Genomic DNA, 16,619 nt, shown 5'->3' with positions numbered 1-16,619 from the left:
TTTTTGCTTTCCTTTTTCCAACTCCACCTTGTGTGTTTGTGGGCGGAACCCCGGGCCGTCCAATCGCGGCAGCCGGGTGAGGAAAACAAACGGCTCCCAGGCTTCTGGGCCTTGTTCAACAGCGATGAGTTTGTATGCTTTCGGGCATATTTACATCTTTTTCTCCATGCTGTGATTTGTATGTGTACTTTACCGTTGAACGTGTTTTTAAATAAAATATTTTGTGAGGTACACGTGACGTTTGATTGTTTGAGTCGTCACATACACGGCGTAATGTATTATTCTAATACGTTTAAAATGTGCTGTTTTAAAAGATTACTAAACACCTTTCCAGTGTCATGAAAGCAACATGTTGAAGCAAATGAACACTGCTTTATTGTGTAATATAATTTTTTTTTAATTATATTTTTATTATTAGCTGTTTGTGTACATTTAAAATAAATGAATACAAGTGAGGGGAAATATTTACTAATCAGTTTATTGATGCATGTTAAAGCCTATGCATGACACAGACACAAATAAGCAAAACTTGTTCTCTGTCAAACACTTGTCAAAAGCATTCAATTCAGATAGAATAGCATATGTCTTCATTCAATGCTAAATTTGTGGACTTGACACAAAATATCCTAAAATGACAACTTCACAAACCACTAACACAAGGGAAAAATATGTAACTTTGCATACGTGAAATTGTGAAAGATAAATATCCTACTTACTCCCATTAAAAACAATGCACAGAATGCATTTTACATCATATTTGAAAGAAAAGGAAAACACCTCTAACTTACACACAAGAGAAAATACTATATCTAAAAGAACAAATGCCACTGGTATCGCTTGCAATGGTGAAACAAAAATAATCCCCTAAAGTAATGTTACATGACAGGATGAAACTTGAAATAGGAAATGTTTTTTTTTCTTAAATATAATACCCTCCACACTCCAACCCCACAAATGAATCACTGGCTATAATTTTGAATTTAATTTGTTTTCACTTATGGAAGTGGGCACTCATTGTATGCATCCTCACCGATGTCCTCCTCAAACTTCACCTTAGCATCGTCCGCATCAAGCTGCAACACAAATAAACATGTAAATGCATCTGATAAACCAGGGGCAGGAGGGAGGCACATATAGCCTGTTTCGCTTTTTTAATCTAGAACACAGCACTTATAGCATGAAACGTCATCAAGAGTATCACAATTAAAAAAATGTATTTAATTGATGGTTGGTTAGTTATTTAGAAGTCAAATTAAAGAAACAAATACTAATTAAATAAAAAATGAATTACTAAAATTAAAAAATAATTAAACCTCATCTATGAATGTCTGTCCAAAAATCCATTATGGCCCCTCAAACACAAAAGTTGGCGGACCACAACATCACACACACACACACACACACACACACACACACACACACACACACACACACACAAAGACTTATTCTAAATGACAACAGGTTAGGCGGTCAGGGGAACGTTGAATGTACTTACACATTTCATTTCCATGGCCGAGAAGAGTGTGCCGGTCATCACCATACGCAGCGGCACGGTGAGCAGCAGGATGAATGGCAGTGCCAGGGAGAAGGGGCTCATCTTTACCACCCATAACACACCTAGACACACCAGCTGGATCAGCGTGAAAAGATGCATGCGCATTGTTGACACCTACGGAAAAAAATAAAGCGTTATAAACTAGACCAGACATGGGCAAACCCCGGCCCGCGGGCCAAATACGGCCCGTTATGCGTTTCAATCCGGCCCGCCGAACTTATCCAATAAGGCTAGAATTTTTTTTAATTTTTTTATAATTATTATTTTTTATTCATTTTTTTTTTTCTTCAGCTCAGTGGGCGAGTGGTTAGAGTGTCCGCCCTGAGACTGGGAGGTCCTGGGTTCAATTCCCGGCCGGGTCATACCAAAGACTATACTAGACTATATAACTTCTACACACCCGGAAAATATGATCACTGGGTCGGGGTCTCACTGATAAGCTCGTTTATGCACAGAAAGCGGACAGAAAGATACGCAGGGTACCTTCATAACAACGTTTGCAATTTATTAAAATAAACGGGAGAATGGCAGTAAGCTTAACTCAAGATAACTGATTCAAAAAATATAATTCTTCCTGGATTTGGACATTTACAGCAGGAGACGGCACGGTTTTGTGTTGAACACAGCAATAATGTCCTGATAGTCCAGAGAATCGGTCAATTCTTTTTTGAAAGAAAGCAGGGACAAAGAGTTCAGTCTATCAGTCAACATTGTGGCACTGTTGCGTGTTTTGATCCTTTTGACAGCTGAAGATAGTCTTTCTACATGTTGTCATGGGTGAGGTGAGGAGCGCGCATGCAGGAGACTGTTGATATTGGTGAATACATCCCCGGGGCGTGCGTCGAGCACTTCTATGAGCGTTTCCTCGTTGGCTTTTGGCTTCTTTTTGAGCTGCTGCACAAACACCGTGTGCTATGCGTCCCCCACGGAGATGGAAAAGTGATCAGAGACGGATTGGATGTACGCGCTTTGTCCTCAGCGCGTGACAGGCAGCAGCGGCTATCATGCAGCCGCATGTGTCACACGTACTGTGGGCCCAGGTTAAAAATGGGTGGGCCAATGGAAAAAAAATTCTTTAACTATACGCCTTGAATTGAAATCTATTAATAATAGATGCAGTCACCAGGTTTGACAGATCACAGTGTATGTGCTATTATAATCTCTTTACATTTCTCCTCCCACTTTGCCAAATAGTGTGTAAATGCCGCATCTTGCATATTCATTGAGGCAAACGTACTACCTGGATTAGGGCTATTTTATAATAATCATAATTATAATAATAATACATTTCATTTAAAAACAGCACCTTTCAGAACACCCAAGGTCACTTTACAAAGCATAAAAACACAGCAAAAGTTGAGCTAAAACAATAAAAATGAAGCTATTGGAAAAGCTGTTTTAAATATGTGGATTTTGCACATTTGAAAAACGCAGTCCTAAGTGCACACTATAAGTAAATTGGGTTGTACATTTATCTGTGTGTTTTTACTGTGCTATGAGGTCCAAATGCTCCTGGTCCGGCCCATCTGCCAAAATTTCAAACCCATTGTGGCCCGCAAGTCAAAAAGTTTGCCCACCCCTGAACTAGACCAAGCACCCCCAAAAAAAGTAGCAAAATATTTTCTTCTTTGTGGAAGGGGTGTCACAAATTATAATTGAGAAGAACTGCATTACCCACTGTAAATGTTAATTCTGCGATTCTTCCGGTACCACTAGAGGGAGCCCACAAATCGCTCATTATTTTACGGACCAGAAATGATCATGGGCCCCTAGTGTGAGAAATACTGCTTCATAACATTCGAATGAAGAGGAGTGACTTGGAAAATGGTTCGTACCCTGGTGGCATAGGCGTCAGACGGGTGGTATTTTTTGGGCGTGATCAACAGAAGTATCCGATCCCACATTTGGATTCCGCTCAGGGAAGTGACACCCATGTAGAGGAAGATTCCAAACAGGGCCGTCATGGGGATCATCTTCAGTAAGGGCTCCATGTAAATAGAGGCGCCTGAAACAGAGAAATCATTATGTAAAGTAATGTGCTAGAAAATTTACATTACTTATTTTACTTGTTTCTCTTGCCTTAGTGAATCATGGGAGATTAAACACTTGATTTACTAAATGATGAGGTTGCTCCAGTGTTAGTATAGAATGCTGTTATAGTGTGAAAAATCTGAATCTCCAACTTGACTGATTAATCTCCATCTAAGCTCACGCCATTGACTTACCAACCAAGATGGCGACTAGAATGCCGCTGAGCCGTTGCTCCACCACCTTTTCGATCTCTGGTTTGGGGCCCTTGGACATGACAGTGAGAGCGTTGGCGTGTGTGACGGAGCGCACCGTGGCGGCGCTCAACCAGGGAACCCCAAATATGGATGAGATGCCGCCCATGATGACCAGGAGGAGCAGGTCAAAATGAAAACCGGAGCCTTTGATCATCTTCCTCTCCGGTTTGCTAACAATCAGCCTAGAAGAAGAAGAATTGTCAGCATTTCAACCCCCCCCCCAAAAAATGTTGCTATTGTCAGGAAACGTGATTTGATCATCACACACGTGGTAATCTGCGACTCAAGGAAGATGAGGATAAAGACGAGCAGTGCTGGTACGCAGGAAGCGGCCATCATCCAGATGGGGAAGACCTTTTTCTCTCCCATGGGGTTGATGAACCAGCCACGGGCATTAGGGTTGGTCACTTGGACACCTTTCGGTACGACCAATTTCTGCACAAAAGCAACATCACTTGCACACTTGCACACGCGACACACTACATGCTTAAATCACTTGCCTGAGTATAAGTGTCCTTAATACTGATATCCACAGCGATCATGACAAAAATGGCGATGGGGACGCCGAAATCTCCAATCAGCCGTCGCAGCTGCAAAAAGAACACAGGTCATTAGTCAGGAAAACACCACAAGAGCAGATTTTAATTCAGAGGCGGTGACTTACCCAACCGGGCAGGTAAGTGCCATTCTTGAACAGGCGCAGGAAGTAGGCTATGAAGAAGCAGCCCAACATAAGGCACAGGGATAGGAGCGCTGTGTTGGGGTAGGCCATGGCGATCGGCACATTCTGGACGAAAACGGTGCCGTTGGAGGTCTTATTGTAAATGGTGTGAAAGGGCCTCTCCAGGGTTTCGTTCAGATGTTTGTAGTTCAGAATTAAAGGATGGGCCTTGAAGATCTGTGTAGGAGAAAACACCAAGGGGCAAGTTTCAGTCATAAGGCTTAAGAGTGAGGGTGAGAAGTTAGAGGTACAGTTAGGGTTATGTAAAGGTTAGGGGTAGGCTTATGGGTAAGGTTAAGGGTTTTAGGATGAAAGCAGCACAATCCCATGGTTGTACAAAAGGATGATGAGTGGGAAGTGGAAACCTTGAAGAGTTTACTGAAGGTCTCGTAGATGAAGATGAGCGAGATGAGGATGGAGAAGATTTCCTGGGTGAAGCGGGAGATGAAGCGCACCAGGAAGCTGCCCTCCACCGCCACGATGATCACCACGATCACGATGAGCCACATGCCCACCCAGATACGACCCACTATGTACTCAATCCCCTGGGATTTACAAAACTAGAGCACGGGATGGACAAAAGCATACACGCATGAGGATGAGGCAAAAGGAGGCAATAGTGGTACACGTGGTGGCAACCATACAGCGAAAAAGGCCTCCTCAAAGAGCAGCAGCGGTCCGGAAAAACCAAGCACCAAGACAGGCTGTGCGGCGATGATACAGAAGATGATGCCCTGGATGCTTGTGGAGATCATCAGCTCTGACACACCCATCATCCTCTCCGTTTTATCAGCTAAAACAAAGAAGAATAGTTCAAGAATGTGTCAAGTGAATTCAGACATTTGTTTTTAAGTACAATAAAATATACTGTCATTGTGGCTAATAAGGTGCCCAATGACACATCATGCAGCGGTTATCTGGCACTTTTGAAAAGTTTGATGTGGCAACCTGTATGTGGACAGAGGATTTACGTTAGCGTGACCGCTTTAGAGCATATTGTTGTCAAGGTGTTGCCTGCAATGACCTGGTTGGCTAAACTGGTATTCCAGTCAACACTAAATCAACTCTTTTTTTTTTTTTTTTGCTGATAAACTGTATAAATGGGTGTCTACTAATGCTGTCTACATGTCCTGGTCGTTATTGCGACATTTTAGTGCATGTTTGTTGAAAGCCTGAATTTGGGGCAAAAACCGTGTGTGTGGCGCCATCTTTAGGTTGAACACCGGGATAAACACAATCTGACTATTTGTTCTCTCATTGGATGAGAAGTGATTTAAAACACATCAGTGGTCGGCTGCTGCCATGTCCACAGGGAGCAAATCAGGGTTCAATGTCTTGCTCAAGGACACTTTGACATGATCACCAGGGGTGAGCATCGAACCCACAACCTCACAGATGGGAGATGAGCACTGAATTATGCCGTTCCTTGGTGAGTATGGAGTTGCCGTGTTTTGCAAACATCTTTATACTGATTTTCAGGTTAGTGATTTATTAGCGTAGCATTTGGTTAGTTTATTTAGCAGAGCTTGTTGTAGTAAAGAAATGATTTATAGTAGATTGTAGTTTTCACTGCTGCTGTCAATCACAGCCAGACCACACCCAACAAATTTCAAATTATAGTGAGGGGAGGAGCGAGATTCCGATTTCCTGTTGAGTTACACACATTCGAAAGAAGAAAGAATAGTTTGGTGATTTTTCATACAATATGATTTTTGTGCAAATATTGAAGTGTAAATTTTGTTTTGACGCTTTTTTTAATATCAAACTTGATATAGAAAATATACATAAAACAGGATTATCAAAAATTATACCAAACTCACAAAAAAATCAAGTATTTAGTTTTACTATGCAATTATTTATTTTACATATTGTCACGTTTCGGTTTTGTATGGGTTAGGGTTTTTTTTATTTTGGTGTGTTTGTTATGTCTTTCTGTGATTGGCGTTTGTCTTGTGTTTCTGAATGTTTCCCCTGTCTCGTTATGTCTGATTACATCCACCTGTGTGCCCGTTCTCTTCCCAGTGTGTTTGACCAATCGGTACCCTCTTCCTATTGTGTTCCCCAGGTGTGTGTCATTAGTGTTGGTGTATTTTAGTCTGTTGTGTTGGTCCAGTCTGTGTGGGATCATCGTCCACGTCAGGGGTCTGTGTGGGGGTCTGTGTGGGGGTCTGTGTGGGGGTCTGTGTGGGGGTCTGTGTGGGGGTCTGTGTGGGGGTCTGTGTGGGGGTCTGTGTTTCCTATCGCGTCAAGCTAAGCCTCACCACAGTTAAGTGGTCTACGTCTCAGTCTAGTGGTCTACGTCTTAGTCTAGTTGTCCTCGTTACAGTTAAGCTCTCCACGTTCCTGCTAAATTGTACTGTACAGCACAATGGCATTGTAGGAAGACTTCATACAATAAGCTTTGCTTATTCCCTTTCATTTTCAACCTATACACATTTTTATTTTTGAATTTGTTTGTATTTTTAAATCTCCCTGTGTATGATGACAAATAAAATTCTTCTTCTTCTTCTGGTTGATAACAACCCTCTGTGGTGTCAAACCTAGATGAAATATTCATTTTCACTTTACAGGGTCTTAAAGGTAAATGGGTACCTGTCTATATTGGGACACCGGGAAAATGAACAAAAAATATTGACTGTCAGGAACCGTTCGTGTGCCTTTCTTCTGAAGTGAAACTGCTCGTCTGTCACATAATAGGTAGTAAAAAAAAAGTAAGCCCAGAAGCTTGTAAAAAAAAAAAAACAATGTCTTCAGAAAACTTATTTAGAAAGTGATAAAATGCCAAAGATCAGACAGAAGAGTTGCCAACTTCCAAGAACAAGAAATGCGCAAGACAGTAAAAGCACCCCTACTCAAAATATGGGTAGTTCGTAATCAGTGTGTGCTGACAAAGCCGTATTCAAACCCAAACTAAGTCTTCCAGATCAACCAGCACACCGAAAGACACCCTGCTTCTGTGGTATGTTAAGAGACCTACCTAAAAGTCCTCCGAAGGTGATGGCTGGTGATAAGGCGGCGAAGTAGATGAAGATGACAGCGGCCATGACCTGAGCATTGAGGCCATCCGTGTAGTCGCTGATGTAGTGGCGGTAGCGACGCCTGATGTCTTTCACCATGCCTCCAAAAGGATACCCGGTGCGGGCCAAGGGGTCTTCTTTTGGCGGCTCCGGGGCTTTTTGAACTGGACACATCAAATCGACATTGAAGCTTTTTGGTCAAGTCTTTAGTTTTACTTGTCTTACCTTTAATCCTGTCACCGAAGGCCAGACGGTTGTCGGTGGGGCGCAGTCTGTCCTGTAGCATCTTCTTTTGGAACTTGATGATGGGCTGCATCATCCCCAGGTCTTGAATCTCCGTGGGGGGGATGACAATGCTGCAGTCCATGAAGTCTGCGATGGCGTTGGTCAGGTCCTGGTCGGTCTGTGCCAGGAAAGCTTCCAGACAGAACACCTGGCGCAGCGCAGCGGACAATGTTAGATCCTTGACATGTCAAGGGACGATTATTGTTGATAATATCATTCTATACTGTACATATATTAATGTTAACATAATTAATGACTGACGCTTACTTTGAAAGCCTGCACTGGGGGAATTCCAGTCGCAATGCAGCAGACATGCTCACGTTAAAAATTAGCAGTAATTAATTGTAATAAGTAAATAATAATGCATATATTATTTGTAATTTTAAAAATGTGCAGAATTTCATAAGTTACTTCATGTTAAAGATTAGATAGCTCTTAATAAGAAAAGAAAAATGCAGAGTTGTCACCAGTGTCTTACAAATGCAATTATGCCATCTAGTGGCAGAAAAATGACCACTGAAAATCAATATCACACTCGTTTTTTACAAAACAGTACATCTTTCTGGTTTTAACAAAATTTTATAAATTATTATGAAACTTAAGATTTTTTTTTCATTTTCTTGTACATTTAGAACAGATATAAAATTTCCGATTAATCGTGATTTAACTATTGAAGTCATGGGATTAATTACGATTTGCTGACACCCCTAATATATATATCTATATCTATATCTATATATATATATATATATATATATATATATATATATATACTGTATATATGTGTGTGTGTGTGTGTGTGTGTGTGTGCTACTTCTATTAATTAATTTGCTTGATTTGACTCCTTCCAAAACATAAATACAACATTCCCATGGACACTTTTCTCACCCAGTCAGCCATCAGAGCGCCCATTGCGCGACCGCTCTCGCTGTAGTCCATGCCACTTTGGCTGGGGCCCACCAGGATGAACACGAAGCGCACGGGGACAGAACATTCCAGCGCAGAATCCATCACCACTGAGTCTCTAAGCCGGACGAAAGCCACCACTGGCTTCTCCAGAAGATCCAGGGCACCTTTGGGTAAAATGATCACGGCTGTAGCTCAAAATTCCAAATATTTGAATGTGGTGTGGTGTTACCTGAGAGGACGACGGAAGCCTCCATGTTGTCAGAGCTGTCCCTCTACAAAAAAAAAGAAAAAAGGAAGCTGTGATGCATGCATGTGGAGTATCATATTCAGGGTAGAGGACCACCAAAATGAGGACTTATACCTTTGTAGAAACAGAAAAGGTCTGCATTTCAATGTCTCCCAAAGGGGTGACCGCAGGTTTGTCGGACTGACTAGAGGGAAGAACACAAAGAAGGCGTTCTTAACCTCATTTAATGGGAACGTACTTCTGCAAAAATGTCTTTTTTGGTAATTTTTTTCACAGTCCTCGAGGTGGCCATTGTTTGACAATCACTGTTCTAAACAACTTTGTGGAGGAGCACTTGTGAAAAGAGCCAGGAGGAAGGGGAACTTACCTGCGGCGCATGAGAAGTGCTCTCAGAAGAGCATCCCGATCGCTCGCTCGGATCTCATTCTTGTTGACTAGTGCGTCCACCACCTTCTCGGCTATAGATGACAAACCGCTGGCGTCCAGGTCAAAGATGACAGCACCTGTGTCCGTAATGTCAACGTAAAAAATAAATAAATATATATATCACAAGAGGAAATTGTGGTCCACTTTAGACACAGTCTGATCCAACCAAGTTCAGAACATTCAAGACCACCTGGAGGACATTTTAGTCCATTTTGACATTCTGGTCCACTGTATGAATATTATAGCTCTGTAGACATTTAAGTCCAATTTGAGGACATTTTGATCTACTTTAGCATTAAAGCCCACTCTGAGAACATTCAGATGCACTTTCGGGACAATCAGTTCGACTTTTAGGACATTCTAAAATTCATTCATGCACTTAAGAACAATGGCTCACCGTGGGATTATTCAGATGCACTTTTGGAAACGGGCACTTTCTAGTCCGCTTTCAGGACATTATAGTCCAGTTGTGGACATTCTAGTCCAAAGGCATTTTGGTTCACTTTAAATTCATTCCAGTCCATTGGTTAGTACATTCTGATCCAATTTTAGGCAATTCATGTCCATTTTAAGGACATTTCTGATCCACTTTATGGCTTGAAATGTAAGGTCATTTTGGTCGCCTTGAGGACATTCTGATCCACTTTAACGGGGAAGTCAACCCCCCAAAAATGTCTTGACAATAATATGTTCGATGCAGCCCCACTAGTGTAAATACGGTATTCTGGTTAATATTGCGTTAGTGGAATGTGAGTTATTAGCAACAAAATCCAACAATTTTTATCAATATCAAAAGGCGGCCATTTTGCCACTAACATAATGGCCGCAACTATGATGTCATTTTCACTCGACTGTGTTGAGTGAAAATGACATCACAGTTGCTCAGGTCTCAGGTAACGACCAATCAGCTTCAGAAAACAGGTGAGCTATGATTGGTCGTTTCCTGAGCCCTGAGCAACTGTGATGTCATCTTCAGTTGACAGCAAGTGGCAAAATGGCCGCCCCCTGAGATGGATAAAATCGGCTGGATTTTCCTGCATAACTCATATTTCAAAATGTAATATTAATCAGAATGTTCATGTTTAGACTAGTGAGCTCACAAATAACATATTATTGTCAAGAAATGTTTATGGTTGACTTCCCCTTTAAGGGAATTTAGGTCTTTTTTGTTTGTTTATTTTTGTTAAATTCCCATCCTGGTTGATTTGAAGGACATTCTATGCTAATTTGAAGACACTCTAGCTCACTTTGGAATCAATCTTGTCCACTTTGAGGGTATTCTGGTCATATTTAGGAGCATTTTGGTCTAATTTGAGAACATTCTGGTACACCGTGATGTTCTTGTTCACTTTGAGGACATTGTGGTCCACTTTGATTTCATCCTGATCCACTTTGGATATATATTTTTTTCCACTTTGAGAACATTGTAGGACACTTTAGGAACATTCTGGTCCACTTGACAATGTGGTTTACTTTGATAACATTTTGGGTACATCTTGGAACTTTCTTGTCCACTTATAGAGTAGTTCACTATTTGAGCAATCTAATTGGACAATGTAGTCCATTTTTAGGGCATAATCTACTTTAACATCATTTGGATTTATTTTAACGATTTTTTGATTGATTGTTCAACTTCATCTCCTCAGATATGAAGGTTGTTTTCATTTTGATGTGGAGTCCAAAGTCACCTGTGCTCATGGTTTTGCGTAGCTGGATGAGACTCTTGAAGGTCAGGTAGGATGTGTGGGAAGGACCCCACTTCCCCGTGGCGGCGTTGAAGTTCTCCTCAAAGCCCACCCAGCGGCCCGTCTCCTGCCAAGTGTTTCCCTGAAGCTCGTTCAGTTCCACGTATGCCTGGGGCCCACATTGTCAGGTCATTTAGTTAACTAAATTGTTTAGAGACATGGTTTGAGGATTGCAGACTGACCTGAGCATCGCCCCTGGTGGTGGCGTTGGTGTTCAGGTTGAGGTTGGCTGAAAGAATCAAGTGGAATATTAAACGAAAAGTCACTAGAGGGGGGGTGAGAGGAGCCTACCTTGTGAATCACAGGGGATGATGTATGTTTCCAAGTGTGTGTCCTCGTCGTTCCTCCCATTCTCCACATCGCACAGATCACCGCGGTCCGCCGGAGTCCTCCTGGTGTGGAGAAATAGAAACTTGCACTCAATGACGCCACACGAGAACTGCCCTATCTAGCTAGTATTTGGGTCCACGTTGACATTCTGGTCCACCTTTCAGGAAATTCTAGTCCACTTTGAGAATAACTTGATGGAAACCATTGCAGCCCAGTTTAAGGACTTTTAGTTCAAATTCTGAGACATTGCTGTCCATTTTAAAGACGTACAATTCTACTATAGTTACAATACAGTCCACTTTGTGGACATTTTGGTCCACTTAAGACTTTTAGGTCCACTTTCATTACCTTTTAATACACTTTGACAACTTTGTCCACTTTTAGGACATTCTAGTCAACTAGGAACATTCTGATGCCCTTTGTCCAGTTTAAGGACATTTTGGTCTACTGTAGTCAATTTTAAAGACTTTATAGTCCACTAAGGGGACAAGCCAATCCGCATTTACAATCTGGCCAGCTTTAGGAACATTCTGGCCCACTTTGACACCATTCTAGTTCATTTAAAGGATTGTGTTTGGTGCATTCTGGTCCAGAGATGATATGCTTTAGTCCAATTTGAGGACATTCTGGTCCACTTTAAGACTGTTCAAATTCACTTCAGCAACATTTTGGTCCACATTATTTCAAGACGCTGCAATTCTGTCTGTGGCCACACGAGGGAAGCATCTGCCTTTTTTTCAAGACGAAAATTCATTATGACTAGGCTGTTTTTTTTTTTACCACAAGAAATAAACTACCTTACAGTGTTTGTTGTTTGAGAAAATACACTTTGTTATCATACTGTAGCCATCTGACAGACAGTGCTGCTGACTATTAACTGTTCACATATACTTCTGTAAATTGCTGGCTTTGGGTGGAATCCTTGCATCTCCATAACCATCACTTTTCAGGAAAAACAATCAAACAAACAAAAAAACAGTATGTTTGTTGACCCATAAACATTGCATCGACAAAGAAACGAAGTCATTCCATCAGGTTAAATTGGTTAACTGACCAATAGTATAAATTTGTTAAAAACAATTAAAACAGACCAAATTTAGACATAAGATGTTATCGATAAATACAATGTATAGTATTTATGCATGTATAGTTTGCTATTTATTTACACCTTCATAATAGTTTATTCATGTCTGGTTGCCAAATACAGCGCTGCTGACTGTTCTTGCTATTGTTTACAGTCACTTCTTCAGAAATAGCATACTTTTGTTATATACACTTTATGTCATTGCCGAGTAAAGCATTAAAAAAATAAAATAAAATACATACGTTACTATTGCTGCTGCTGTTCACATTCATTTTCGGAAACATAGTATTTATGTACTACTATGAATGGACGGTTTAATATTAGACATATTGTTTTTTGTTTTTTTTAACAATCACATTAAACATATAGTTTTAAAATACACATACTTCACATATTTATACTGTATATAAATTTTTCATCGATTTTCAGCTGGCATTAACATCTTAACATATATTTAATATATTACTCAGGTGAAGGCACAGGTTGGCAAACGCAATACTGCTGACTGGCCTTGCTGCTGTTCACATTCACTTTATATACATAATTTATGTACTTAATGTATTGATGCATGCTACATAAAATAATGTTGACTGTTCTTGCTAGTGCTTACGTTCCGTTTTTTTATACACAATATATATATATATATATATATATATATATATATATATATATATATATATATATATATATATATATTCAGCTAAGGTTTGGCAATCACATCCACATATATACACAATTTATCAGTCATGTACAGTTGTCACATAGCATGCTGCTGCCTCTGGTTGCCGACTATAATTTATGTAACTTCTTCATCTTTGACAACCTTCAGCATGACTTCAGTGTGGGGGGAAAACAAACTGTATGCCATGTATGTAATTTATGAACATTTGGTTAGCATTGCTGAGGATTCTGGGACTCACATTCTCAGTGGGGAGGGGAGGAAGGCGGAATCACGGTCTTCATATGACATGTCACTGTCCTACAAGGAAGGAGAAAGGATTTCATGAATGGGGGGTGGGGGTTGCTTGAAATTTTAGCAGATCAAACGGATTTTCATGTGAAATGATGGCCCCTGACGACAAACAAACACCAACCTCATCACAAGTGAATTTGCTATCCATTGCCGCGTTGTAGGTTCACACGCTCAGCTACTTCTGTACATTACCTTTGAAGGACAAATGAGTGTGGGGGGGGAAATCAGATTTATTCTCATTTGTGAAAACTACTATCAAGTGAATCATACTTTGAGCATAAACAGAAAACACAGATGAGTTGTGACTACCATGAAGTCACTCAAATTTGAAGTGCAGACTCATGTCATGGCTCCAGACAGATAATCGTAACCATGACTGTTCTATCTTTGAGTCACACCCGTTTGTCTTCTCTGTCCTCCTAAAGGACTTGTGTGCAGAAAAAAACCCAACCAGTAATGACAAATAAAATGTTAATCTGATAATATTTAGTCAGAAACCTCTGGATTTTCATTCACCAACTAGCAGAATGGTGGATTTACATTTAATCAATCTTAAAAACAAAAAAAACATTTACAAAAGCAATGTAGTCAATCTTTGGACTGTTTACCTTCAGTCAATTTGACTTACAACTGCAGAGGAAACTTGGTTATTTCACTACAAACTAAGTCCCCCCACTCCATCACAATGATACATACCAGATTAGGTTTAAAATGGCAAACTGTGGGTTCAAGATTATGTTTTAGGATTCCTGACTATGAGTTGTATAGCATCTTGGAAACTAGGGTTGGGAACTATTAATTAGGGACTATAATTTAGGCATAATGTGGTAAGGTTAAATACTATGAGATCAGGACTATGAGTTTGGGCCAATGAATCAGGAAATATGGGTTAAAGTGAGTAATATGAGTTAGGGATAATATTAGAGATTATGGTTTAGGATTAACAACTAAGGGTTTGGGACAAAGGGTTAGTGACTATTGGTTGAGGACTGGCTAAAACGGTCTTTCCTTTGCTTAGCGCTTTCCCACCTACTAAGGCACTCAAAGCGCTTCACACTGTCTTTGCATTCATCTACTGGTGCAGCATCAGGAGCAACTGAGGGTTCAGCACTTTGCTCAAGGACACATCCACATTGTCACAAAGGTTCGATTAGCGAGGTTTTAGGTACTATGAATTAGGGACTATGGTTTAAGGACAATGGGTTAGAAAACTATATGTAAGGGGCCGAGTTAGGGATTGGTCTAATAATTGTACAGACAATGGATTAGAGACAGGGACTATAGGTTTATTGGTTAGTGGTTAGGATGAGGACTGTGAATTAGGCATAGTGTTCGTGGCAATTGATTCGATTAGGATCAATGACATTGGGTTAGGTTTTCTAAATATGGCCTAAGGACTAAGGTTGGGGACTATGTGTTCACGTTAGGAACTAACAAGTTATGACTTCTGGGATTATTTAGGGACGATTGGTTAGGGTTAGTGACTAAAGTTTTGTGAGCATGCATTAGAAACAAGGGACTGAGCACTGTCGGTTAGGCACAAGGACTATGAAATCAAGACGATGGGTTAGGGATAGTTATAGAGACAATGGATCAAATTAGGATTAATGACTATCCATCCCGGTTAGTAACTTGGTCAGATATTCTGGTTAGGAGTTTGTTTTAGGAATTATTGTTTTGGCAGTATGGATTTGTTACCAAGAGTTGGCCTTCTGGACTACAACTAAGTGCTGTATCAATTTCGCATTATAAACTATATGATAAAAAGTATCAAATAAAAAGTAGGTGGATCCTGGTTCAGAATAGACCACACCCCTACCTGCGTGCAGGTACTCCCGCCTGGTCTCCGGCAGCTGTCGGCGAATCTCTATGAAAATGAGTAGCGATCAAACAACTGTAGCGAGACCCCACGGCGTAGAGCGGGAACACCCAAAAGCAAAACTACGTCAAACTGGTGAAGGTGCCGTACCGCGCAGGCCGTCTGGTTGCCTGGCAACCACACAAGGTTGACGTAGATAAGGCCTCGCGTGACTGCACACCAGCGCTATCATTCAGGGACACCTTGACGTGGGGATATCCCAGCCCTAGTTGGACTACTCCGCCCTCCGCAAACATGGCCGACGGTGCTACCTATGATGCCACGATCTTTGCTGCTGGGGGGCACACAAGAGGGCACACAGGGGGGTAGAAAGGGGGCATTGATTTCATCATGTCAAAATACGTCATCTTGTTGATATCTTTGGGATTCCCCCCCAAGTTTACAAAACAGCTTCGGTTTGGAATTACACACTATGGACTCGGGACTATGGTTTAGGGTTATTGAGTATGAGTTAGAAATTGGTGACTATGGGTTATGGTTAGGGACAAGTATTTAGGGATTAGGTACAACAGGTGACTATAGGATTGGGACCAAGAATTATGAAACTATTGGTGAGGGATGATAGGTTAAAGACCAAGGTTTGGGGATTTGGGGTTAGGGACAATGGGTTAATGTTACGGTCAATGAGTTGAAGTTGACTAAAAGTTCAGAATTTTGAATTAGGAATAGCGGGATGAAGTTAGGGACCATGGGTTGAGGATTTAAGGGTTAGGGACTATTGTTTAGGAACTATAAATTAAGAATAATGTGCTATAGGTTTAATTGATAGTACATACTGACTATGAATTAAGGACAATGGTTTAGGGACTATGAAACAGTCAATTGGTTAAGGGCAATGTAGGCTTAGAGGCCATGGGTCAGGGAGGACAATTTACGGCCATTAAGTTCATTTTGATGGACACCTGTCAAGATAATGTGCCAGTGTAGCGCGCCCAAATCTTTTCTTCTGAAAGCCAGAGTACATCTGAGAGGATGTCGTGAGTCCAACCTAGTCTGGTGACCAGTTCTGTCACAATCCTGTGGAATACAAAATCAATACAGTTGATGCTCACCATTCACACCATTCACGCAAAACTTTTTATAAATCACCTTCTGCCATACTGTGGTTGTGTGGATGATGAGGCCTGTGTGATCTAATGGGAATGAGCTTGTTTACCTGCCAG

The 16,619-nt window shown here is 40.9% G+C and overlaps 1 protein-coding gene across 1 annotated transcript; it reads right to left on the bottom strand.

Moving 5' to 3' along the window:
* Positions 1 to 459: 459 nt before the first annotated feature.
* On the bottom strand, positions 460 to 15,517 carry slc4a1a (solute carrier family 4 member 1a (Diego blood group)). The gene is made up of 21 exons (XM_077559116.1): positions 15,397 to 15,517; positions 13,699 to 13,769; positions 13,525 to 13,583; positions 11,482 to 11,582; positions 11,373 to 11,419; positions 11,134 to 11,299; positions 9,387 to 9,522; positions 9,134 to 9,203; positions 9,002 to 9,044; positions 8,752 to 8,936; positions 7,804 to 8,011; positions 7,539 to 7,742; positions 5,206 to 5,354; positions 4,927 to 5,121; positions 4,505 to 4,738; positions 4,341 to 4,430; positions 4,109 to 4,275; positions 3,781 to 4,022; positions 3,391 to 3,560; positions 1,496 to 1,669; positions 460 to 1,073 (listed from the first exon to the last, which is right to left on the bottom strand). The coding sequence occupies exons 2-21, from the start codon at positions 13,723 to 13,725 to the stop codon at positions 996 to 998; spliced, it is 2,745 nt and encodes a 914-aa protein (XP_077415242.1). The 5' UTR covers positions 13,726 to 13,769; positions 15,397 to 15,517; the 3' UTR covers positions 460 to 995.
* Between the last annotated feature and the right edge of the window lie 1,102 nt (positions 15,518 to 16,619).

Source organism: Vanacampus margaritifer, chromosome 2 (assembly GCF_051991255.1).
Source record: "Vanacampus margaritifer isolate UIUO_Vmar chromosome 2, RoL_Vmar_1.0, whole genome shotgun sequence".
Classification (NCBI taxonomy): Eukaryota; Metazoa; Chordata; class Actinopteri; order Syngnathiformes; family Syngnathidae; genus Vanacampus; species Vanacampus margaritifer.
Note: the sequence above shows the minus strand (reverse complement) of the source record. Positions and strands in the feature narration are given on the sequence as shown.